General features: G+C 37.8%; 4 protein-coding genes across 4 annotated transcripts; 2 read left to right on the top strand and 2 right to left on the bottom strand.

Annotated features, from left to right (window-relative positions):
- Positions 1 to 809: 809 nt before the first annotated feature.
- Positions 810 to 6,377, top strand: rab7b (RAB7b, member RAS oncogene family). Its single transcript, XM_079467286.1, has 6 exons — positions 810 to 1,024; positions 1,802 to 1,867; positions 2,238 to 2,364; positions 3,895 to 4,113; positions 4,419 to 4,547; positions 4,790 to 6,377. The coding sequence occupies exons 2-6, from the start codon at positions 1,815 to 1,817 to the stop codon at positions 4,877 to 4,879; spliced, it is 618 nt and encodes a 205-aa protein (XP_079323412.1). The 5' UTR covers positions 810 to 1,024; positions 1,802 to 1,814; the 3' UTR covers positions 4,880 to 6,377.
- Positions 5,854 to 9,706, bottom strand: ubl4a (ubiquitin like 4A). The gene is made up of 4 exons (XM_079467285.1): positions 9,439 to 9,706; positions 8,933 to 9,038; positions 6,641 to 6,855; positions 5,854 to 6,562 (listed from the first exon to the last, which is right to left on the bottom strand). Exons 1-4 carry the CDS (start codon positions 9,682 to 9,684, stop codon positions 6,455 to 6,457), a joined length of 675 nt encoding a protein of 224 aa, XP_079323411.1. The 5' UTR covers positions 9,685 to 9,706; the 3' UTR covers positions 5,854 to 6,454.
- Positions 9,707 to 10,158: 452 nt separating this feature from the next.
- On the bottom strand, positions 10,159 to 12,653 carry b2ml (beta-2-microglobulin, like). The gene is made up of 4 exons (XM_079466749.1): positions 12,404 to 12,653; positions 11,483 to 11,755; positions 11,221 to 11,252; positions 10,159 to 11,077 (listed from the first exon to the last, which is right to left on the bottom strand). The coding sequence occupies exons 1-3, from the start codon at positions 12,477 to 12,479 to the stop codon at positions 11,239 to 11,241; spliced, it is 363 nt and encodes a 120-aa protein (XP_079322875.1). The 5' UTR covers positions 12,480 to 12,653; the 3' UTR covers positions 10,159 to 11,077; positions 11,221 to 11,238.
- A 504-nt stretch (positions 12,654 to 13,157) lies between these two features.
- On the top strand, positions 13,158 to 23,107 carry prkg1l (protein kinase cGMP-dependent 1, like). The gene is made up of 19 exons (XM_079467753.1): positions 13,158 to 13,639; positions 14,218 to 14,335; positions 14,416 to 14,582; positions 15,751 to 15,864; positions 17,565 to 17,670; positions 18,001 to 18,064; positions 18,220 to 18,297; positions 18,412 to 18,506; positions 19,410 to 19,475; positions 19,585 to 19,653; positions 19,793 to 19,889; positions 20,041 to 20,180; positions 20,269 to 20,358; positions 20,778 to 20,919; positions 21,004 to 21,167; positions 21,888 to 22,010; positions 22,256 to 22,315; positions 22,454 to 22,520; positions 22,656 to 23,107. Exons 1-19 carry the CDS (start codon positions 13,477 to 13,479, stop codon positions 22,752 to 22,754), a joined length of 2,022 nt encoding a protein of 673 aa, XP_079323879.1. The 5' UTR covers positions 13,158 to 13,476; the 3' UTR covers positions 22,755 to 23,107.
- Positions 23,108 to 23,270: the final 163 nt, after the last annotated feature.

Genomic DNA, 23,270 nt, shown 5'->3' with positions numbered 1-23,270 from the left:
GATGTAAATTAAGGCAGTGATCCTATGACTTGTCAGAGGAAGCTTGGTAATATGTCATTGTAATTGATCTGTTAGATAAACAAATATTCAAGAAAAAGTGCACATGCAAATATGGTCAAAAACACACAGCTGACCACTCGATGATCATTCAAATCGAATAGAAGAATCCTTTCAAATGATATATAATTGTACCAATGAGAGTTGAAGAAGTAGGCTACGTTGTTGAGAAGTCAAGTGTGAATGAGTCAGACACAATTATCCGAAAGTATGTCACATGACAAACAAGTAGTAAGATGAGTGATGCCTTTAGGCATTAAAGACCAGAAGAGCCTCACCCATGTCCTGTGATTCATTTTTCCGTATTGATACAAATCTAAGATTTTTCACGATAACGCCACAATGGTTTGAGAGAGTGCTCTTTGTTTTCTTTATTTGTCCATTTTAAGCGACATTTAATACTTTTCATTCATTCCCTCCTCACCACCACCTCGAAGCCTCATAAAAGAATTCAAGAAGGTCACTGTGGTTTGATGATGCGCCAACACCGTAGCGTCCCGGTTCGTTTTTGCGAATCGATTCGTTCAGATAACAGGTTCCATCGAATTCAAATATAGCTGTCATCCAACCGAGTCCCCGAAAGTGGGTATTTTTAAGATCAGGCCCACGTTTCGCAATTAAATACATTTGAGTTACATAACATTGTACATTTGTTTAGGGTTTCGTTCCTATACATAGCCTATGTCTTATTTACAAAGTGAAGCATACGATTTGCGAATCGGTTCAAAGGAATCGTTTAAAAGAACAACACCGCCTGTTCGCGATTCGAACACCAATGTTGTGCGTCAGTCCCTTGTGACTTAACATTTACAGTCAGTCATGTCCTGTTCTGCAAGGAAGAAACACAGACCCCACAACAGCTGATGTGCGTCTGTATCATTGCGATTATTGGCTGGTTTCGTGTGGACTAGATTCAGATTCACACGCACGGCGAACATCAAGGAGCTGCGACAGCAAAAGCGAAGAGGTGAGTTTGTTTTCCTCAGAACGTTTGTGCATTTAACTCGATCGTAACAGATCGTGTATTTCTTCTTGAATTTCTATCCGAATTCAGTAAACGTTTTTTTTTTTGTTACTGTTGTTTTTGTATCGTCATGACGTTAGCCAGGAGGTCCCCCTATTTGATCGAAGGAGAACAAAATATTGTGTCGTTATCTAGCTTCTGTAATGCTAGAATACGCGAAATATGTTTTAGGAATAATACATTTGTTATAACGCAACTGCCATGTTTTCGCACGAGCAGTGACGTCACGTGACTCGCTGAATCACATGAATTGATTCTGTGTACTTCTGCGCATGAGCAGAACACCAATGCGTGCAGTTGGATCATAAAGATGCAACTATGCGTTTGTTGAATATAAAAGTATCGTGATCACGTGTTTCCTTCTCGTTTGATGCGCATGGGGGGTTGTGAAACCGAACCAGAAATGTAAATGTTTGAAAAGTTAGTGTGAAGTTAAAATTCTTCAGGAATGACAGATTAATGCTTAATGTATCATGGTTTCTTGTAAACTATATTTATTATCCAACAAATGTTTCAGTTTTACATTGGATAACAACGTCTGTTTTAGTACATTTAATGACATCACTACAATTTACAGTACATAGTTACCAATTCGTTTAATTTAAGTTGAATGTATTCAATGATAAATATTTGATCGCAAATCATTTAACGTCAAAGTATTATATACATTTGTATTGGCAAATGAATTAATGAATGTATGTCTGATGTTCTCTCGATCAGCTTGCTTCTCATCATGGCTTCCCGCAAGAAAGTGCTGCTTAAAGTGATCATCCTAGGGGATTCTGGGTAAGCGTTACTTAGAACATCCGTTCGGTATCAGTGGAGATGGATTAGATGTTATATTCCGTTGACAGTCGTATTATCTAGCAGACCACAAAGCCTACGGCACGGAATCAAGATCATTGTCTTGACATGGCTCAAGGAATTTCCCTGATATTCTTCTGTGTTTGGAATTTGCTCCATCACAATAAACCCTGATATCAGTTGAAATGATCTCTGATCATTCAAAAGGCTATTGGTTGCTTGCCACTAGATAAGCAGCGATTACTATTGCCTGCTGATCTTGCGGTTTTATCACAATCCTATTCAGCTTTGTTAAGCGTTTAGTGTGCTTAGGTATTTTTTTATTCATTTATGCCATGTTTTCTTTCAACAGAGTTGGCAAGACCTCTTTGATGAATCAATATGTGAATAATAAATTTAGTAATCAGTATAAGGCCACTATTGGAGCTGACTTCCTCACCAAGGAGGTGATGGTGGATGACCGACTGGTCACCATGCAGGTTTGCTTCCATTTTTGTTTGTCCTCCTTAGATGTAAATTTTTTTTACTTTAACATAAAATATATCAATGCATTTATATTTAGACATTTTACATAATGGTAACACTTTATATTAAGGTACCCTTTATGAAGCATTTATGAATGTGTTCGTTAATGATTAATAACTCATTTACAAATGCATTATAAAGCAGTTATAACTGCATGAATAAAAAGAGCAGGTATAAGAAAAAACATAACAACGTAAGTGTCCAGTGTGACAGCCTATATTGCAAACAACATCAAGATAATAATGAATCTACTTTCAAGTCAAATAAATCATGAATAAATACATTTATTAAGCATTTATTACATGTGAGTTACAAATGGCTCATTATTTGGCAGTAATTTCTTTAGAATCCCTCTTTTCGTTCATCCAGTCATAACTGCTTCATAGTGCATTTGTAAATGACTTGTTTATCATTAATGAACACATTTATAAATGCTTTATAAGGGGGACCTTAATGTAAAGTGTTACCAAATAATCAACATCACAGATTAGGCAGACAACGTTTCGTTGTGACAGATAGCCTAACAGTGTTTTCTGATGTTATTTACCGATGTAAGGTAAGGTAATAATACGTCACATTTAGTTACAGGTCTGGTAATCCCCTGGTATTTCCCAGTAGGTAGCGGTGTTAGTTGGAACACCCAGTTTTAGCCCACATGTTGTTTGCTTATATAAGCCTTGTCTTAACCTGTATGACGATTCAGATCCTCACGTGTCTAAACAAGCCGTGTTTAGGATGTTACTCCTAAGAAGTCACGTACACCTCAATTACTCATTATTTCTTTTTTATTAAACATTTATTTGGTGGTATAGTCCCCACGAACATCACTTTGTGCACATCAGCATTCAGGACTAGAACCAATTTAGGTCTAGTTTATACATGATATTATATATTATTGGTTATAATGTGAAAACACTCAGACAATTCTGTTTCACTTTTCTGTCTTTCATGCTTTTCTTTGTAACACAATAACCCCAGGGCCTAAAACGCATGGGCCCAAGACAATGTTACTACTTGTTAAGAATAGTAATTGGAACACAAAGGTAAAACGGTTAGTTCACCCCAAATTAAAACGTTGTCATGAATTACTCACTCTCTGGCTGTTCCAAATCTGTATAAATCTCTTAAAGATATTTGAACGAATGCTTTTGCAAGTTATTGGACTCCATTGACTACCATAGTTGGAAAAATGTAAGTAGTAGTCCAAAGTGCCACAGAACAGTTTGCTTTCCAACACTCTTTAAGTACTTTTCCCCACTATGGTAGTCAATGGGGTCCAAGAACTGTTTGGTTACTGACATTCTTCCAAATATCCTTCTATGTGTTCATCAGATCAAAAAACATTTATACAGATTTGGAAATCGAAGGTGAGTAAATGATGACAGAATGTTTGGGTGAGCGGTCCCTTTAATATCAGTTGTAGAGACAAAAGGTTGCAATAGTTGATATTTATCATAAAAACATAATTATCTTTTCTTCCTAAGATTTGGGACACAGCTGGTCAGGAGCGATTTCAGTCTCTGGGCGTGGCTTTCTACAGAGGGGCGGACTGTTGTGTGCTGGTGTATGACGTCACGGTGCCGACGACATTTAAGACTCTGGAAAGCTGGAGGGATGAGTTTCTCATTCAGGCCAGTCCACGAGACCCAGAGAACTTCCCCTTCGTTGTACTGGGCAACAAGATTGACATGGAGAACCGACAGGTGTTTCTTTCTGGCAATATTACTAGTATTGTCCCGGTATTAGAGAAACAGAATTCCACCGTAGCCAACACTGATGAAACTTTTCAAACGTAGTCAACATTTGTAGCGGTTATCTTTGTAACTTGCCCCTTGGATCCTCAGTGTTTCCAAGCATTGGGGAGAGTGTTGAAGCTTGTCATATCAAAGAACTTTTGACCTAAATGCCATAGTTGAGACCAATAATATGTACATTTGGAATTCTGGGCTGGAGTTTATACATTTTTTATTCAATGTTTCATCTCAATATCCCTTTGTATTTTAAACAGGTAACAACCAAGCGAGCTCAATCGTGGTGTCAGAGTAAAAACAATATCCCCTATTTTGAGACGAGTGCCAAAGAAGCTATTAATGTGGAGCAGGCCTTCCAAACTATTGCTCGCAATGCCCTCAAACAGGTACAGTAAGCTTTGCATTAATCTTATGTCGCAGATTCTTAAATCGCAGATATTTCACAAACAAATGAATGATACTCGTGCTTCGTAAATAAGGCCTATAGATATATTGTGTATCGAAACTATATATTAGAAGCTGACTTGATATAAGGTGAAAGAAACCCAAAAGTCATTGCTATCTGCTATCAATGCTGGACTTAAGCTTCATGTTAACACATCTAAACTTCAACAAATTCACTTTTCAGGAGTCAGAAGTGGAGACGTATGATTTTCCTGACCAGATTAAATTAAGAGATGACAGACCTACATCTGCTAGTGATGGCTGCAGTTGCTGAAATAGAGATGAAAGGGGGAGCAAAGATCCAACACAGAAAAAAGACAGAGGGAGGGATCTAAAAGATCCAGGCCCTTATTTTTGTGCCCACCCTCCCCCGCTGTTTTGTTCTCCTTTGAAACATCCAGGGTATCAAATGCCACACGTGAAAGCTGAACATCCATTTACTGCTGAACTCTGAGTAACGTGTGGTATGTTGAACTGCCTGAGGAACAGGAAGACAGATAACACATCAACATGCATATCCTGTGACACTGCAGGTTCTACTATCACTACAGCTGTCAGAACGTCCTTGTCATAATTTCTGCTCTCCATGTAATTTACTGTTTTGTTATCAGAAGTAATCCTTTCTTCTGATGGTTCATTGTGCCTTTAAACTTTCAGTTAAATGTCAATTCAGGTTTTACCTCTATGCTGAGTTTGCTTGCTATAAAGATTTATTGTATCGATCACATAGGCTGGGCGATACATTATTTTAAATGTGTTACTTAGTTAACACAAAAACATTGGGAGTATGTTCTGTGCTTTTTTTGTAAATATTCATAAATATGCACCATGCCAGTAGGGTTTTTTGCATCCCGAAGCATGCTAAGGCTTTAAAATTATTTTTAATTGCATCGTAAATGCCAACAGTTGGAAATGGTTTACTGTGGGTAAAAAGAATCTGCTCAAAACACTGTTTAGTTAGTTTTTTACATCACTTCTGTGTATTATTGTTTCACATAAATAATATACACTTAATCTTCTTTTCTATAATGTCTATTTAGAGAAAAAGTGTAAAAACATGCCTTAATTGTTTTGGTATCAGAAATGTTTAATTACCGTACCGTTTCACGGTTTGATAAGTTTCAAGTTTGCTCTGGCAGAACATCTTAGGTATTTTTGACAGATTTAGGACACCTAGCTGTTTATCAAATTTCTTTAGAATGTTGTAGAAGACAACAGCAATGGTTAACAAACCATGTTTTGTGTATATGTTGAGACATTTTTCGCAGAGGACAGCAGCACTGACTGTTAAACAAGTAGAAGTTGCATTTGGTAAAACAAAAAAAATACACTCTTTTTGACATGACTCCATGTTTAAATAAATGTTTGATTTGCTTTTGAACATTTACATTATACACCTGTATGTATACCCAACCTATAAAGGTCCTCAGATTTATATGCCAAAGTCCAATAACTGTAGAAATTCAATACGCGCGTCACTTATTTTGGCCAAATGTAAGAATGGCTTCAAAATAAAAAGTGAAATAAAGATACATTTACACCCGAGCTGGCTGTGTCGGTTTCAAAGGTTACTTTGCACCCCTTTAAAAATGACCAAACAGACAAACATTTTTATTGTCATTTAATAACTTGGACGCAATATTTACAAAGTTGCACTAAAACAACCACTGTTTTCCTCTGATGGGAAGCCAAGCACTGTGGCCCCTGTACCCTGACAGGGTTCATCTCTTTTTGAATTCCTAAAGTCCACATTAAATCCATCCCACACTCTTGCCTTGCTTTGTTTTTAAACCAGGTGCACAGCTGATTGGTAAAGACAGTCCAGATATTTTCATTGATCTAGTTTGTTTTAGTCCATGTATGAGGTATCCATGGCCTCTGTCTCAGGGTGGAGCAGACGGCTCGCCAGACGCTCAATGTCATCTAAACTAAGCTGTCTGAGGGAACGTTCATAATCCTGGAGCGAAAAAAAGAAGACATTTTGTTTGTATAAATACCATATGAAACTAAAATTGAAGTTGCCGAGAAAACCAACCTTAATAAGTTGTTCCTGTACTTTGGCTGCATCTGCAGGGCTGAAGTGTTTGGCAAGGACAGTCGATAACAATTGCCATACCCCACTGCTTGTTTTTTCGTTATTTCTACTCGTACTGGTTCCCATGGCCCCTCCAGTCCTCTCCGCCGCCGGCCGCACTACTAGATTTAACTTGGCCTCTGGTCCAATGGAGTAATCGCTCAACCTATGTTCATCTAAACACAGTGCACAATGACAGTCACAATGACATACAAAACACACCACATGCCTTGACAACTGGAATTATTGAAATGCCACACTTGCAGTATCTGTCCTTTATTTCTAACAAAAAACATGCAGTGGGAAATAAGAAACGAAAGTCTCTGTAATAAAATAAATGACAAAACAAATGAACTTTGGTTCATCAACATAAAACAGAACAAATGACTTTCACCCAAGCAACAAAACTGCTTTTTTCATATAACAAAGGTGTAAGAGGATAACCGACAAATAATATATGCACATAAAATGTATGTTGTAAAATAAAAGCCCATAAGGCAGATTTGTGTTCGAAAGGCATCATTTATATGTGGTTTGTTTGATGTTGAAGGGGTCATATGGCGCGAATATGTGTCTTCGCTGTTGCCCATGCATGTAATAGACACGTAAAATGGCAAAATGAAGTCTGGGAACAAAAGATGCATTCTATCTAAAAGCAAATGCTCACCCAGACCTGCCTGAAACGCCTCGTGTAACCCCCACAAATCTATGTCAGTTCGGGATATGATTTGACTAAGACCGCATAAATGTATATGCAAGCAATGTGGGCTTGACTGTCAGTACAAAGAGGGGATACAAACATGTACGGTATGTGGAACATACAGCGTTTTATACACGTAAATCTTCCATACACATTGCATTACATCTAAAACAAAAGATAACATTTGCCGTGTCATGTGACTCCTTTAAACTCTTGTGAATTGTAAATTTGACATGTTTAAGTGTGTAAATGCGTGTTCTTTCAACAATTATATGGCATCACAAGACTCAAGTTGACTGTGCACGCAGGGTGATGACGTACGTCAGCAAAAATCACGGCGGGCTAAGCCACTTCCACTCTCACAGGGCTGAGGTAATTTGTCCCCAAAAGTGATAGCGCTATAATTCCCCAAAAACGTTGCAATTTCAACGAACTGACAGCACTACAGCTCAGCATTGTTGAGTGCCTCTGTGATCAAGCCTCAAGTAAGTGCAAAAGTTTACCTAGTTTTTGATCATATTTGTAGTTTGTAATGAAAAGCCTGAAGCCTTTCCCCTTTCTGGTGTGTCGATGTATGATGTACATCGCGTCGTTGACCGTAATCCTACACGCATCTTTCGTTCATCGTCCCCTATGGACGGTACATGTGCCGGATGTGACCGAGACAAAACACAGAAGCGATCCTATATAGAGTCTACAGGCATTTTCCAAACGGAAGTGAGCATCCCTATGCCCTTCGAAGGCCTGAGCCCTTGAAGTGAACTCTTTGAAGGGTGTCGGTTGAAAATCATCCTATTATGTCTTATTTCACCTTGTTTTTTTAGGAAATATATGATAAACGATACCTATTATTATCTTAAGCCCTATTGTTCTGGGGACCTCGTGTGATTTGGAAACGACCTCCCCACATCTGTATTTCATGCGGCGCATTCGCACGGGACAAGTGAAGCTTGTGATTCTGCTGAAATGTACGGACTTGCCGTATTTCCGGGATATGATGTCAAGGCTTTGCATATAGTTTGTACAGCCTATAGTTGTATAATGATCGTACCTATCAGCATTTGAGTCCGGCGATCGCGAACCGGAGAGAAGATCACCAATGTTACGAGAGTTTACATGAGAAATAACAAAACGGGAGAATCCCGGCCAAAATGTGTTCATACTATATTTTAACCGGCTTAAATCAAAAAATAGTGTAAAACATACAGAATAAAGCGTCGTAACCCACTCGTAAATCAAGATCAGGTGATCTGAAACGGAACTCGCTTCATTGACGTGACCGTGGCACCGCGGACCCTTCGTGGATAGATTCGGGTGTTCACGACCCTACAAATGGCGTCCCCTTCACGGGCGCATAAATGCCGTTAGGAAAATTCCCTATAGCACACGTCTACTACTAGGCCTATGGTTTTTGGACCTTGATAACACGTGTTTTCACTGTATGTACAAAGGAAACAATCTTCGCATCACCTTGTGCTACACGAGACATGGAAGTCATGCAATCTTAGAAGGGCATATCATAGCGAACTACTTTTTTTATGGAAAGGTTGTACCTGCAAGAGCTTTTCCTTTATATAGCAGCCTCTGCTGACTGGGTGGGATGTGTAAACGCTCTGAAACGAGTTCTTTAACCGTTGACACCTTTTCGTTTTCTGTCACCTGTGCATCAATGAAACAAAAACACATTTAAATGATGTTTTACACTTCACTAAAGTCATGTAAGAGGCTGCTGGATACTCAAAGTGAGGCGTGAACCACTACAGTAGGAGTACAGTAAATGACACATATATCATCTGTTAGCTCGTGTTTTGTCTTATCTACTTAAACCAGAGGCTGGGTGAGCTTATTGTGCATTTTAGGCACGTTTTAACAAAATCCTTTAGCATCTTTTCTTAGTGAATTATAACAGAGACTACGATTAGCGAGCTACGAGAGACATGATATATTTCATATTTATCTATAGATTGTTGTTTTCAAATGAGAGAAAAGCAAAGCTGCAGCACAGTGCTATGCTAAGAAGCTAACGATAACACATTAACACCACGCAACTTCAGCTCACCTGCACGTTACACTCTTTTCCTTGAAGAGGCTTTACAGTAACAATCATCTTTATATTTACACTAAAATACAAAACAAAAAATACTGATTGTGTCGATGAACACTCGTTGACTAGCAGTCGATGCTTCCCACGGACATGATGACGTCGACGTTTAAACTTGCGCATGCGCACCAGACCTTGCGCCTCACCCCTGGTTGTGGCTGGAAGGGAAACAGCTGCGGCCGGAGTGATGCAGAATCTCGCCATAACATTACAATAAATTACATTCCCTAATGCCTACACATACTTCCAAACTACATATAACCTTACAATAATAAAAAATAGAAATTAACTGCCGTCAGGGTGACAAAAGTGATGCTTTATTGAAGTGCGCATGCCCAGTAGAGGTAGCTGTATCCCTTCTAGCCAAAACGCTCCCCCCTTTAGACCGACTGAAATGTAAGTGTATTATTTTATTTAATGTTTACTGTAACATAACATTAATTAACATAAAATGATCTGGAATCTTAAACGTAAAGGGTTTACGTAAAATCTATTATGACTATTTGGAGACAGTAAGGAGAACAAGGCCATGACCAAACATATGGGGGGTTCCCGGACAGGTCTTAAGATAAAGTTAAAGCTAGAGCTGTCTAAACTGTAGAGAGCTTGCACTGACATATCTTAAAACACATCCGTGTCATTGTTTTATCTTCAATAGTAACGGAGGACACAAGAGAGTCAAATCAAATCCATTTATTTATTTTTGATAAAGAGAATTGCCCTGTCTCTAAAAAACCCAGCTAAAGTTATTTTTTACACATTCAACATTCTCTTAGTCACAAACAGTACATACCGGGTACTAGGCTGGCTCGACTTGGGGGGCTATTATTCCAATATTCTGGTTGGGCAAATACATAATCAAAGTTCGTTGCATGCATCATTTAACATTTTTTTGTTATTAAATTAACAGATCATTATTTAATAGATTATACAATTAAGTATTTAATAATAATCATTTTTAATAATTTTAATTGTCAGCTTGATATTTTAGAAGGGGCTCAAGACAAATCTGGAGGGTCAATTCCCCTCTCCCCAGACCCGGCCCTGGTCACAAATATACATTTTTTATTGCAAGGGATTTTTCAATAATATGCTCATTAGTTTATTTTAATCTAATAGTAGAGGCCAAAAAACACAATACAAACAAATTTAAACAATGGAAAGTGTACTCGTTGTAAAGTGGAAACTTAGGCAATTTTCTATATTGTTGCTATATACATGGTACCCAGACATATATGCAGTGCTTTATACATTAAAGAGAGTGCAATTACTTAAAAACATTTTGCCATATTTGTAATATTCATCACCCTATATGTCCATCACAGGGTTTTGCAAATAGCCAACCAATAAGTGCTTGTCAACTGTGACATCACAGTATTTGATCATTTAAGAAGTACAGTGATTTTCCATTACCTGAAAAACTGTGAATTTGGGCATACAAGATGTACAATAAAGATATGGAAGCATAGTGCGGTCAATCTATGAAGCTGAGATATTATATTGACTTGTAATCAAAGAAGAAGGTAATTCTTGAGTATGTAGTATTGCAGAATGCTTGGAGTTGATTCAGCTTGAAGGCGCTGTTGTTTTGAGGAAACTATACAAATAAATATATTAACAAAAATGTACATTAGTTAAAGTACTAGATTCAAATGCAAAACTCAAAATATTATTTTAAAGCTAAAACACAGCATTAAAACATTGTTGACAATCCCTTATAGCAATATTATCATAACTTACTCTAAATGTGTTGTACATTCACATGTCAGGCTCTGAGAAAAACAAGAAAAACAACAATTAACAAATCGCACTGATGTTTTTAAATGTGCTATCTAGAATCAGGATCTAACTAAGATGGTGGAGAAACAACTACAAAACACAATAGACAGGATTCTAAAATACAATCCTGCTTTACTGTCTTTGAGATTTAGTAAAACGGAAACAAACAATGTAAAACAGAGGCATCTCAAAACATTTATATGATCATCATATGTGTTCTTACCCCACGTGTAGGTCTTGGTGGTGGACATGTGTCGTACTCTGCAGGTGTACTCGTCTCCATTCTGGGGCAAGAAATCGACATGTTTGGTCAGGTAGAAGTCCCATCCTTGCACGAAGGCCAGGTCGGTCTGTGTTGCCTCAAGAAGGACTTTTCCATTCTTGAGGAGCTCAATGGTGATGTCAGGAGGATGAAAGCCACTTGCGTGGCAAATCAGCACATTCTTTACCCCATACACTCCAACATTGCGGCTGTATACTTGGACCTTCGGCTCAGCTAGTAATATACAAGGAAACAGTGTTATATTGACACCATTTATCATTTGACAAATGAACAAGGAATCCAATGCGTTATTGGTTTTGAGAGGTTGTTATCAGGGAATAACGAACCTGCAAATTTCGCCGCTTGACTGTAATACATATTCACCCGTGTAAATTTTTCCCCTATATTTTTAAACGATTTTAAATTAGCAGTTTAAGTTTCCCACAAGAAAATAAAGATCAAAGATTGTAATCATCCATGTAGGCCTACTACAAGTTACTGAAGACATGCGATGAAACGAGTTTCTTTAAAGTGATCATGTTATATCGAAAGTGAAACTAAAATGTTGTGGCGATTTTAAGCAATCATTTCTCAAAACATAATAGTCCAAACATTAAATCGCGTTTTGAGGGTTGTAAGTTTTCTTTTTCAAGGTTTTTGGATAAGCTTTTACGTTTCTACATGTTTTAAATAGTCACCACATAGGTCGTCGTCCGCCATTGTTGAAAAATAAACAAATAAACGATAATACTCCTAAAACTACTAAATTGTTCACCGTCATTTGTGAAAATGATAACAGGAATGGAGAACACAGTAGGCTACTTATTGAACATATATTAAAAATAATTCAATCTGCGTAAGTTAACACTGGAGTCTACTTACATTGCTTGGCAAAACAGCTGACGCTTAGAAGTAAAACAGTGGCTGCAATGAGTTTACAAGACATGATTTTCTCCATTTTAATGCAAATCTTCTATTTCTGTGACTCAATATTCGACAAGTGTCTGTCCGTCTTGTCCGTGCTTGTCGCTGGTTCTCGATACTACTAACACAACGCCAAAGAACATACGCCACGCCCACACATGTTTTTCAACCAATCGAAGATTTTCCTTTCTGTCGCTGGGTAAATACCACGTCCTGATTGTTACGTCAAGGGATAATGGTTTATTGATCAATAATACGTCACACACGTTTTCACACACTGTATCTTTATTCCTAAAATCTCCGTATAAATGGGCCTTTAATTGTGATATTGTCATGAAAGTCCATTGAGTAATTGTGTTTGGTGAGAACTATTCAGTTGAATTCTGTATTCTGTAAATTGAATTAATAAATCATAATAAATCGATCTTTCTTGTATTTGATTGATGCATATCTCTCTCTCTCTCTCTCTCTCTCTCTCTCTCTCTCTCTCTCTCTCTCTCTCTCTCTCTCTCTCTCTCTCTCTCTCTCTCTCTCTCTCTCTCTCTTCACTCTTTCAATCACCTCTCTCTCTCTCTCTTTTACTCTTTCAATCACCTCTCTCTCTCTCTCTCTCTCTCTCTCTCTCTCTCTCTCTCTCTCTCTCTCTCTCTCTCTCTCTCTCTCTCTCACTCACTCTCATTCTCACGCAAACAGATCCCTCGCGCGGATGTGAGGAGACGTGATTCAAACAGTGTCTGGATTCATTCAGTAGTATTCCAGAAGCCGATCCGCTCCATCAGTCCTCTTTGCCGTGTCGTACAGGTAAACGTCTTTTCAATAGTACATCGTTGCATCTTGTATTATAATAAATGCATTTTATTGTCAAAATGATAAACGAGTTGTCCTACTGCGCAACTGAACTGTATGCAACTGAAACAGTTTCGAAGACAAATGGAAAATCGCAGACTTCAGTTCATGTTGAGTTGCCTTAATACATCTGCAGTGTGTGGGGAGATGAAGACTCCTTGTTCAGTATATTCTTACACAGGGTCATGGGTACACTCAGAGATCTTCAGTTCGCCTTGCAGTTGAAGATAGAGGAGTTACGGCAGAGAGATGCTCTCATAGACGAGCTGGAGCTTGAGCTGGACGCTAAAGATGATCTCATCCGCCGCCTGCAGGGGGAGCTCGACCGTCTGCGCCTCTCCATCTCAGGTGAGAGCAATTTTACTTGAACGTAAAGTCAAAAATTTGTTGCCATTTATAAATCTTAACTTCTGCCATTTTAAGTCTGATTATGCTGAATGCTTATACCGTTTTTATAGGATAATTAACCATACATTTTATGACTATATAAATAGGTGTTTTTAAATGGATTATGACCTTTGTAAAGTATTGGTGAAGGTCATTAATTCATTGGGTTATGAATGAATTAGTATTTTCTTACTGTGTCACCAAATGATTGAATACTGTAAATGAATGAATGCATATTATGCATATTATATATTACAGTTATATATGAAGAGTTTGTTTCCAAAATGACATAAATCATGTTTTCTTACTGTGCAGTCCAATCAAACCGCAGTTGGTTGGTTTTGGTTTAAACCATCATAACACAATAAATACAGCTAACTAACACAATAAAACACAACAAAACATGATAACATAATAAAAACCTTGATTGGAGTTATAAATAAAAAATGTTATATCAAACTCTTCATATATGTATTACAGTTATATTTTCTATGTTGTTATCACACCAATTTTTTTATACCCACTGCATTTGCATTTAGGTCAACAGCGTGCCTCATCTGTAAGAGAGAGGAGACGAGTCCTAGTATCAGAACCCATTAACATGGAGCCAGAAGAGTTCCTTCAAAACCCTCCGATCAGCTATAGCAAAACCCAAGAGTAAGAAAACATGAAAACTACGTTTTTTAAATTGTCTTCTACAGTTTCACCAGTGTCTCAAATTGTATTCTTCTTTAAAGGTCACAGAAGCTGATAGAAACAGCTCTCGCAGAGAACGAGTGTATGAAGTATCTAGACAGGGATCAGATGATGTGTTTGGTGGATTCTGCCTATCCCATCACGCTCAAACAGGGTGTGTATGTCAGAAAGGAAGGCGATGAAGGATCCCAGGCGTACATAGTTGAAGGTAAGAAATGACATGAAGATAAAATGGAAGAGATCCACTTTCCTCACAGTCCTCCGGTGTAAATGTATCATTTGTATGCTTGTCTGAATATTTAGAGTGGCATTTTATAACCACGTCATTTTTAAATAGACATCACACCTTAAAAAATATTATCAATCATTTTAAATACTTCGTGCAGTTTGCAGTAAGTTGTTGAGCTTATGTTATTTTATGCTATCTTTTTCATTGTCCCGTGGTATTTCACAGGATGTGACTTCATTCTAAATTATTCCTTGCATGTAAAGTGAGCATAACGTTGTGTGTCGGGTCCAGCGATGTTTGATCAGTCACAAAACAATGCACACGAACGATTAATAAGCAATTGGAAGGTATTAGAAATTTCTTTAAAAAGTTTCTGCTTCAGAAGAAAATGAATACTGGCAGGTATTGTTATCTACATTTTTACGAAAATGGGATTTTAATTGTTGGATGAAATATGTATATTATGGCTTTCTCCCATTTCAGTAAGACATCCGTCAACAAAAAGGGCAAAACTGTGTTCGGCAATTTCATGGGTACTGGCCTGTTTGCTTCAACTGCTGCAGGTAGAAAGTATAAGAAATGATAATGAAAGAAAATAACAGTTTAGTGCAAGAAACATGACTATATGTGACTTAAATGTAAAAATAAAATGACCCTTTCATGTAAAAACGTTCTATCTGTCCTTCTTTCTGTTAAAGTAGCCTACATTAGTATTAGTATGCAGGAGCAGGCAGGCAGCTAGAGAAACGTGTGGCTGACCTCCTTCTGAAAAGATGGAACGCCGAGCGAGAGAAAACCCTCCCGCTCATCCCCCGAGCTGAATTGATTCCTAAAATGTCAGTGCGTGTCTAAATAACCAGCTTGTAAAATTAAGAAATGAAGAAGGAGGGAAGGCAGCAGAATGATCTATTACCATTATTAAAGCGTTTGTCAACACCGTCCACGAGCAGTGCTAATCCCCAGCTGTGATTTGTTAGAGGAAAGGCCTCATCATCTCTGACGGCATCTTCGTGCCTAATTTGCGACGGGTCAGATCATCTTTCAATGTGACAGTCACGCCGCCACTCAACACCTGTCAGTTTGAGCAACCTTGAAGGGCGTAGATGATGATGTTTGTGTGTCTGTTTGTGTTTGTGTGTTGATGCAGAGGGAAAACTGGAGGTGTCCAGGGCCGGCCAGAAGCTGCACATCATTGAGCCGAGGGGGATGTTTGAAGAACTGGCTCTCATTCATAAACACACCTGCTCCACGACTGTCACAGGTTCTGACACACTTCTGGATTCTCACTTATACAAACACACACATCAGTTTTTGCTCTTTCATATTTCGGAAGATTTATGATTTTTTCAGTATTCAAAACTTAAAATTCGCTTTACAGAATATACATTGCAGAACAAACAGTAGACTGTACTTTAGCCTTGGCAAAAACCTTTAGTGACACAATTGGAATAAACGATAAACCTTTACAACGTCTTCGCAACAGCTTCCATCTTTTTGAAGATGTCTTAATATTAATTCTCACGTGTTTCTCATATTTCATACTTCGATTTCCGTCTCTCCGTCTTTATTTCTCTCCCTCGAGCCCTTTAAGAGTACCCTTTGGGACATTGGCTTGACCTATTCATTTTTATAGATGGCCATAACAGGAAATAGAATTGAAATAACAGATTGGAAAAAGTGAATGGACTGAAGAGATGAGAAAGAAATGAAAGCCTCCCATCAAGTCAGCTTTTCTTCTGCAGACAATGTCTGTCTCGATTGTCGCCTGTTTTCATCTCGCAGTCAATATCCTTTTCCCATTCCTCATTTCTCTTTTAGTTGCTCAATCTATATTCCTCACTTCTTGCCCATTTTATTTCAACCCTCTTTAGTTTCATTCAGTGACAACCGGAAATAACTTTCTTTTGTTTCTTGTTCAATCTCTTTGCTGATTGTTTCTTCCTCGTGTGATAAATCTAGATAGAAATTGAACACAGTTCCTGCTCCCTCTTTGAATGCTGTTTTGTTTTTGTTTAGTTTGTAACGTACATTGTTTTAAGTACCTGCGTTTCAATATGTGAGCTTTGTGATTGCTTTCGTAGTCATGGATCAATGATTTAGCACAATTCTGTTCAGAAATGAAGCCTGTAGCCTTAAACTGAAATGATTTGACCCCTTATTAAACCCAGTGGACAAATATTGAATTATGAAATTGACATAAAATATCAAATAAATGTGTGTGGGTCTGTGTCTGTCTAGGTCATTGCTTTTCTTACATTGAAAATGCTTTGCATTTCATGCATAAAATTATGCTCGATCGGTTTTCAAGGTTTCGTGTGTTTTTGCGGAGGAAATGCTTTAAAAACATCCTAAAATCCTTAATAATGCTCCGAAATGTTCATGGAAAATAGATTGGTTGTTTATGTTGTGTCATAACGTTTGGGCTGCACATTTGGTCTTAATTATTCATCTAGAATCCTCAGAGATACAGGACAGAAAAGGACATGACTCATGAGATAGATGTACTAAAGGAGAGAAGACACACTGCAGGATTTCTTTTCTCAAAGAGGACGGAGTTCATTAATCGGTGTCATTATTAATTCAAAAGGGTCTCATGATGTGAGACAGGATGAGTTGGGAGCAGAGAGAAATATTTTTAGCTGTTCTCTGTGTCATTTAGAAAATGTTGACGTTTACATGTAAATGTGAACTCAAATATTTGTTCTTAAATTTCCCCAAGACCTGAGCTGCAGTATAGGCCTGTATGCCATCAGCAGTTACTGTATTGCTCATTTTTGGAGCCAGGAATAATGTTAAGATGCCATTTGTGTCTTCTCATTGGAAAACTGTCTCAGTCTCTCCTTTGATCCTTTTCTTTCTTCTATATTTAATGAGCTTCAAAGCCACATTCAGAGACTCACGTATCTCCAATCCCCCCCAGACCCACCAATCCAGCATTTTCGCTCGCTTTTTCTCTTTCAGCTCTGACGAACAGCAGGTTATGGGTGATAGAGGGTCAGATGTTTCAGAAGATCATGATGAGAAGCGGCCTGATCAAAATCACCCAGTCCCTGCAGTTCCTGCGCAGGTTAATGCAACAATTAACATCTTTACGTGTACAGATAAAGACTATTTACGTATAAAGTAGCATTTTTTTATAGATACATATTAAAGAGTTTGATGACATAGAAAACCGTGTGATCAAACAGCTTAAATGTCAGATTCAAAATGCCTCAGAAAAGCGTGAAGCTAAAAGATTAACAAAAGCATCAGGTTTAAATTTAAAGTTATTAAAATGTAATGACAATTAATATTTTATCTAATGTTATTCTCTATTATAAATAAGAGCTCAATGAATGAAACTGTTGGCTTCTCTCCCCAGGCTCACTGACACTCATTTGTTTGTGTATTTTCTTAGTGTTTCACTGTTCTGTGTGCTACCAGAGGATGTTCTTATGAAAGTGTCCGATGCTCTGGAGGAGGTTTGTACGACATAGCAACACTGTTCACATTTCATTGTCACTCCAGATAGATATGCGACAAATAAACTGCCTTTTCTAATCTTTATGATACGTTTTCATTATGTTCATGCAACCATGCTTTTCTCTGTATATGTACACATTCATCCTCCTATAAGTCTCACTACAGTGAAGGTGATTGTATAATTCGAAATGGTGGTGCAGGAGATACCCTCTTCATTGTTAGTCATGGCCAGGTGAGACTGATCGATCTGTCTGTCTCGGTCTATATACAGTATATAGTTCAACAGAAAGTATGCGAATAAGTAAGAGGAAATCTATTCTGTTACAATATATTGCTTTGTCCACAGGTGAAAGTTTTAGAGAAACAATCCGCCGATGAGGACAATGTGTTAGTGTCTGTTTTCAGCAGAGGAGATTGTTTTGGAGAGAGACCTCCACAAGGGTGAGATATAATCCTCACCAACAGAGGGCGCTCTTTTATTTCAAGGAAGGGCAAGTTCAGAATAAAGAACATTCAGATTTTTCCTACTGGGAGGGGAATGATCATGGTATATTTGTGAATATTATTTGGCATTATAGAAACAAAAGTGTGTATCATGTTAGAGGAGCGGTGTATTATTGCATTTTATTTCGGTACTAGTCGAAAAATTCTAAACTACAAAGGTCAAATGAAGTGGTCAAAAATCAGACTTGCCTCATAAGTTTTTTCCTTTACGATCTAATTGCCCGCCCCTCACGTGTGTACACTATAGAAAAGATTTAGTCAAAAAAACTTTGGATGGAGCAACAGAAATATACTGTAAAATAAACGTTGTTTCCTGTAAAAATTACAGGGAATGGGGCGGTTTCCCGGACAAGGCCTAAAACTAGTCAGACTAAAATAAATGTTAGAGCTGCCTTTACTGAAAACAGCAAGCCGTGGCATATCCTAAAATACATCAGTGCCATTGTTTTGTCTCAAAATCCACAAAAACAATGTTTTTTGTTTGTATAAACGACTTAAATGTCCTTACCTACCTAAAGCCTATAATCCCTGTCGGGGAAACCACCCCATAAGGATAAATAATATTTGATTTCCCAGTTTTTCTTGCTGTCGTTTTCTGTAATTTTACAGTTTTTGATATTTCAAAAATAAACTGCAAAAAAATTAAATATGCTGTAAAATAAAGTTTTTTCCTGTAAAATTGCGGGATATAAGGATATATGATAAATAGTTTCCCCCAGTTTGACCGTATTTAAAAAATACATCGGGTTATTGTATATTTTATTCACTGAGAGACATTGAAATGCAAGTCATTATGTAACATGTAACATTCACATCTCTGACCTGTTGTGTCCTCTCCAGGGATGATGTAAGGTCGATGAGTGTGCTTGCCGCAGGCAACGTGACATGTCTGGTCATAGACAGAGAGTAAGTGTGAGCTGTTAGTGGAAAATTGAAATTCATGCCATGGAAACAGAATAACAGCAACTACATAAAACAATCAGTGACTATATTTTACCATCTACTGAATATACAGGCTTTTCCAGAAGATAACTACAGGCTTCAATGATGTCAGAACAAATCAGAGCATCAACACCCAATCAAAGTAGGTATAGTGGTAGGTATAGTGTCTAAATAATCCTGAATAACATGTATGGATATGTGCGTTATGTACGTGTTTGAATTATATGCTTTTCAGGAGCAGGATTGGTAACTCCTCTCCTCTGTCTGTATGTTTTAAACAGGCCGAAGGAAAATGGGTCTGAATTTGGTGAAATGTCTCTTAGCAGTTTTCGGGTGCTGTATAATCTGGGGGAAGGACGCTATGGTCACACTCAGCTGGTGAGCTTAATTTTTAATGAAAATAAAACTATTATTGCTATTTAAGGTCTTCAATGAGTCAAGCAAAATTAGTCCGTTTTATGTTTTTAAAAGGTTTGTTAGTATGGTTTTATTTTGGTAAATATTTCATTTGGATTTTCTTTGTCACAAGGTTCATCTTAAGAATGACTCCAGGCGCAAGTTTGCATTGAAAGCTGTAAGAAAGCAGGTAATACGAAGCTCAGGCCAAAAAGTAAGGATCTTTGCAGAGAAACACATTCTGATGGATCTCCAAAGTCCATTTATAGTCAGGTCAGAACTTCAGATCAGATCAGCAATAGTAAATGTGGTTTTAGGTGTTTACATTAGACTTCGTTTGTTGATATATGTTTTATTTCAGGTTGCACTGCACTTTTAAAGATGGAAGATACCTGTATATGCTGATGGAAGCTTGTGAAGGAGGAGATCTGTGGAATTTACTGAGAGAGAGGTACATGCTCTGATATTGAAGTACAGTAAGAGTTTTATTGAACTGTTTTATTGAACTGAGTCAATATATGTAAATCACTTGAATGTATTAGAGATAAGATTCTTATATATTCATGTATGGTTTATCGTCTCTTTTTAGTTATTACAGTTATTACACATTGAATAAGGCTTAGTGTATTCCTGAGGATGAATTGTACCCAATTGGACCAGTAACATATAAAGAAAGTAAAGAAGTTCTGGATTTCATGCTGACTTTAAAATACTTACAGTATATTTCTACAAATACTATAAAAAGATCAAATGCAACACAGAGACTTAAGACAACACCTTGAGTGATGGTTTATCGAATTGAAACAGGAACTTCTCAATGCTATACTGATGCCAACGGAATCCATCTTGACCCTGGTGTTTATATTCTAGGGGGTCAATGGATGAAGCTGCTGCTCGCTTTTACACGGCGTGCGTGGTGGAAGCTCTTGGTGTTCTGCACAGCAAAGACGTTATTCACAGAGACCTAAAACCAGAAAATGTTCTACTGGACCATCGGGGATATGCTAAACTGGTACTGACAAATTAAATAAAAGTTTAAATGGCAAAACACCTGATTTATAATGGTTAAAGATAACTTTATCTCTTCTTCCATCAGACAGGGTTCGGTTGTGCTAAGAAGCTGGGTTCGTTGCACAGGGCCTGGTCATTCTGTGGGTCTGTGGGTTATCAGGCACCTGAGGTCATCCTGCACAAGGGTCAGGGTCTGTCCGCAGACCTCTGGGCTGTAGGGATGTTGCTGTTTGAACTGCTTAATGGCCGGTGAGGTCTCATACAGCACCACGCATCTTTTTTAATATGTGTTATGTTTATTTGAGAATAAACAAACCAAGGTAGCATGCCACCATCTTTGCTAGTGCTTCACTGGCAAACATCTCATTTCAAATAATGTATCTGTTGCTTTAAATGTAAGACATGACTACTTTTGAACAGCTATTCATGGAGAGAGCTTTTTAATCTGATTAAATCTAGGTTTAAAGGTCCAGTGTATTAAATTTAGTGGCATCTAGCGGTGAGGTTGTGAATTGCAACCACCGGCTCACTCCACCCCTGCCTTTCGAAGCACTACGGTGGCTGACACAGAACTAAGGTCACATTTTGGCTTCTTTGCCGAAGGAGATAATGTATTTACAAAACACGCTCTGTGGAGCAGTTTGTCCGTTTTGGGCTACCGTAGAAACAACATGGCGAATTCCATGCAAGGGGACCCGCGGTGTATAGAAATAGCTCATTCTAAGGTAACATAAAACGTAGCGCTTCATTATGTAAACACCTCTGAAGACATAGTTATTAATATTATATTGCATTTCTATTGCATTATATTGCATTAGACTAAATGTTACTTAGCCCTGGTTAAAACCATTTTCTGTGGGAAATGGGGAGGTTTTATGCACAACCTATGCATGTACTTTATTGCATCTATTTGTAAATGTCTCAATCTGAAAAGGAAGATATCACATCAATCTATTTCTATATTTTTAGTCCTCTGTTTTCCGGCTCGGAGCAGCTAAAGGTTTTCACAGCTGTCCTAAAGGGAATAGAAGAGGCGGAGCTTCCCAAAACCATCAGCAGGACCGCAGCTCATCTCATCAAAAGCCTGTGCAGGTGACACTCATGTATGGTGCTTCAGGACTGGATTACGAATCACTGTTGCCATGTCAACGGTTATAATTATGTTCAATAAATGCATGTTATATAATATAAATGATATTATTCAGAAATCAGGAAATCCTGAAAATGTGATAATACATCAAACATACGGATGCATATACAATAGCTCGGAGAACAGCAGTGCTCGATTTGTGGATTGGGGTTTGAGTGTCAGCTATTATCTATCACCCCATTTTCAGACACAACCCCACAGAGAGACTGGGCCAGAGGAATGGTGTCAAGGACATCTGCAAACACATGTAAGACTCGCTTATAATCAAATATGTATTTGTAAAATCAGAAAAGAACGGAGAGAAGGGAAGTGGAAGGATTCGAGGATTAGATGAGAGATTGCTGTGCACCAGATTATTTGATAGATTTATTACTTTGTTTCGCAGCTGGTTTAAAGGATTTGACTGGGACCATCTGCAGAAAAACACAATGTCTCCACCAATAATACCAAATGTAAGTTACAAGACACAATTTATTGTAATATTGTTTCATGCGTTTGAGATTGCATGTTAAACTGAATATGGATTGACATTCCACAAATGCATTATATATCAACACCTTTCTAACATAACTGTAATATTTTTGCAGGTTGCAGGTGTTTTAAATATTGGAGGATCTGCTCCCCCTACAGAAACTCAAACAGATTCAGGACCAGTGGACGATTCAGACTGGGACATTGACTTTTGATTTATGCCGCAGTGATGTGTGGACATTGTAAAACATGATGGACTCTGGAAATGATTCATAACACACGGCAACATTACACAGCTTCTGAAATGAAAAATCTATTCTGAAAATAACACATATGTTCCTAGTGCAGAGACATTGTCCTTTGATACTGGAATGTTAGGGATTTTGTTAGAAACATAGAGCCAAAATCTCTTAAATTAGTTCATACATAGGACGTGATGTCGGCATGTCGAAATTTCACAGACTTTTATTATTTTTATATTTACACTGTGATGTCCAATACCAAGAAATGTGCAAACGGTGATGACATAGGCCTAATGGGATCTATCAAATAAAATGATAGATCGACCAATACATTGAAATAGTCTGCAATTTTAAAGTGTTGTTTTAAGGCTATGCAGCACACAGTACATACAGTCTTACAAAAAGGACAAAGACTAAGAATATGGTTTACAATTTTACTTTTGAACATTACACACTCCTACACATTTTTGTTCAAAATTATGTCTTTAT

This window comes from Barbatula barbatula (assembly GCF_947034865.1).
Source record: "Barbatula barbatula genome assembly, chromosome: 11".
Classification (NCBI taxonomy): domain Eukaryota; kingdom Metazoa; phylum Chordata; class Actinopteri; order Cypriniformes; family Nemacheilidae; genus Barbatula; species Barbatula barbatula.
The sequence above is the reverse complement of the archived record's forward strand: the minus strand, read 5'-3'. Positions and strand labels throughout refer to the sequence as shown.

Excerpts from the sequence above, each read along its gene's own strand:
- ubl4a (XM_079467285.1), bottom strand. The coding sequence starts at position 9,684 with ATGGCGAGATTCTGCATCACTCCGGCCGCAGCTGTTTCCCTTCCAGCC. Across the intron at positions 6,856-8,932 it reads TAAAGGAAAAGCTCTTGCAG|ATGAACATAGGTTGAGCGAT; the intron begins GTACAACCTTTC and ends CACTGTGTTTAG. Across the intron at positions 6,563-6,640 it reads TACAGGAACAACTTATTAAG|GATTATGAACGTTCCCTCAG; the intron begins GTTGGTTTTCTC and ends TTTTCGCTCCAG.
- rab7b (XM_079467286.1), top strand. The coding sequence starts at position 1,815 with ATGGCTTCCCGCAAGAAAGTGCTGCTTAAAGTGATCATCCTAGGGGAT. Across the intron at positions 2,365-3,894 it reads ACCGACTGGTCACCATGCAG|ATTTGGGACACAGCTGGTCA; the intron begins GTTTGCTTCCAT and ends TTTCTTCCTAAG. Across the intron at positions 4,114-4,418 it reads TTGACATGGAGAACCGACAG|GTAACAACCAAGCGAGCTCA; the intron begins GTGTTTCTTTCT and ends TATTTTAAACAG.
- b2ml (XM_079466749.1), bottom strand. The coding sequence starts at position 12,479 with ATGGAGAAAATCATGTCTTGTAAACTCATTGCAGCCACTGTTTTACTT. Across the intron at positions 11,756-12,403 it reads CAGCTGTTTTGCCAAGCAAT|CTGAGCCGAAGGTCCAAGTA; the intron begins GTAAGTAGACTC and ends GTATATTACTAG.
- prkg1l (XM_079467753.1), top strand. The coding sequence starts at position 13,477 with ATGGGTACACTCAGAGATCTTCAGTTCGCCTTGCAGTTGAAGATAGAG. Across the intron at positions 20,359-20,777 it reads TGGAATTTACTGAGAGAGAG|GGGGTCAATGGATGAAGCTG; the intron begins GTACATGCTCTG and ends TTTATATTCTAG. Across the intron at positions 21,168-21,887 it reads TTTGAACTGCTTAATGGCCG|TCCTCTGTTTTCCGGCTCGG; the intron begins GTGAGGTCTCAT and ends CTATATTTTTAG.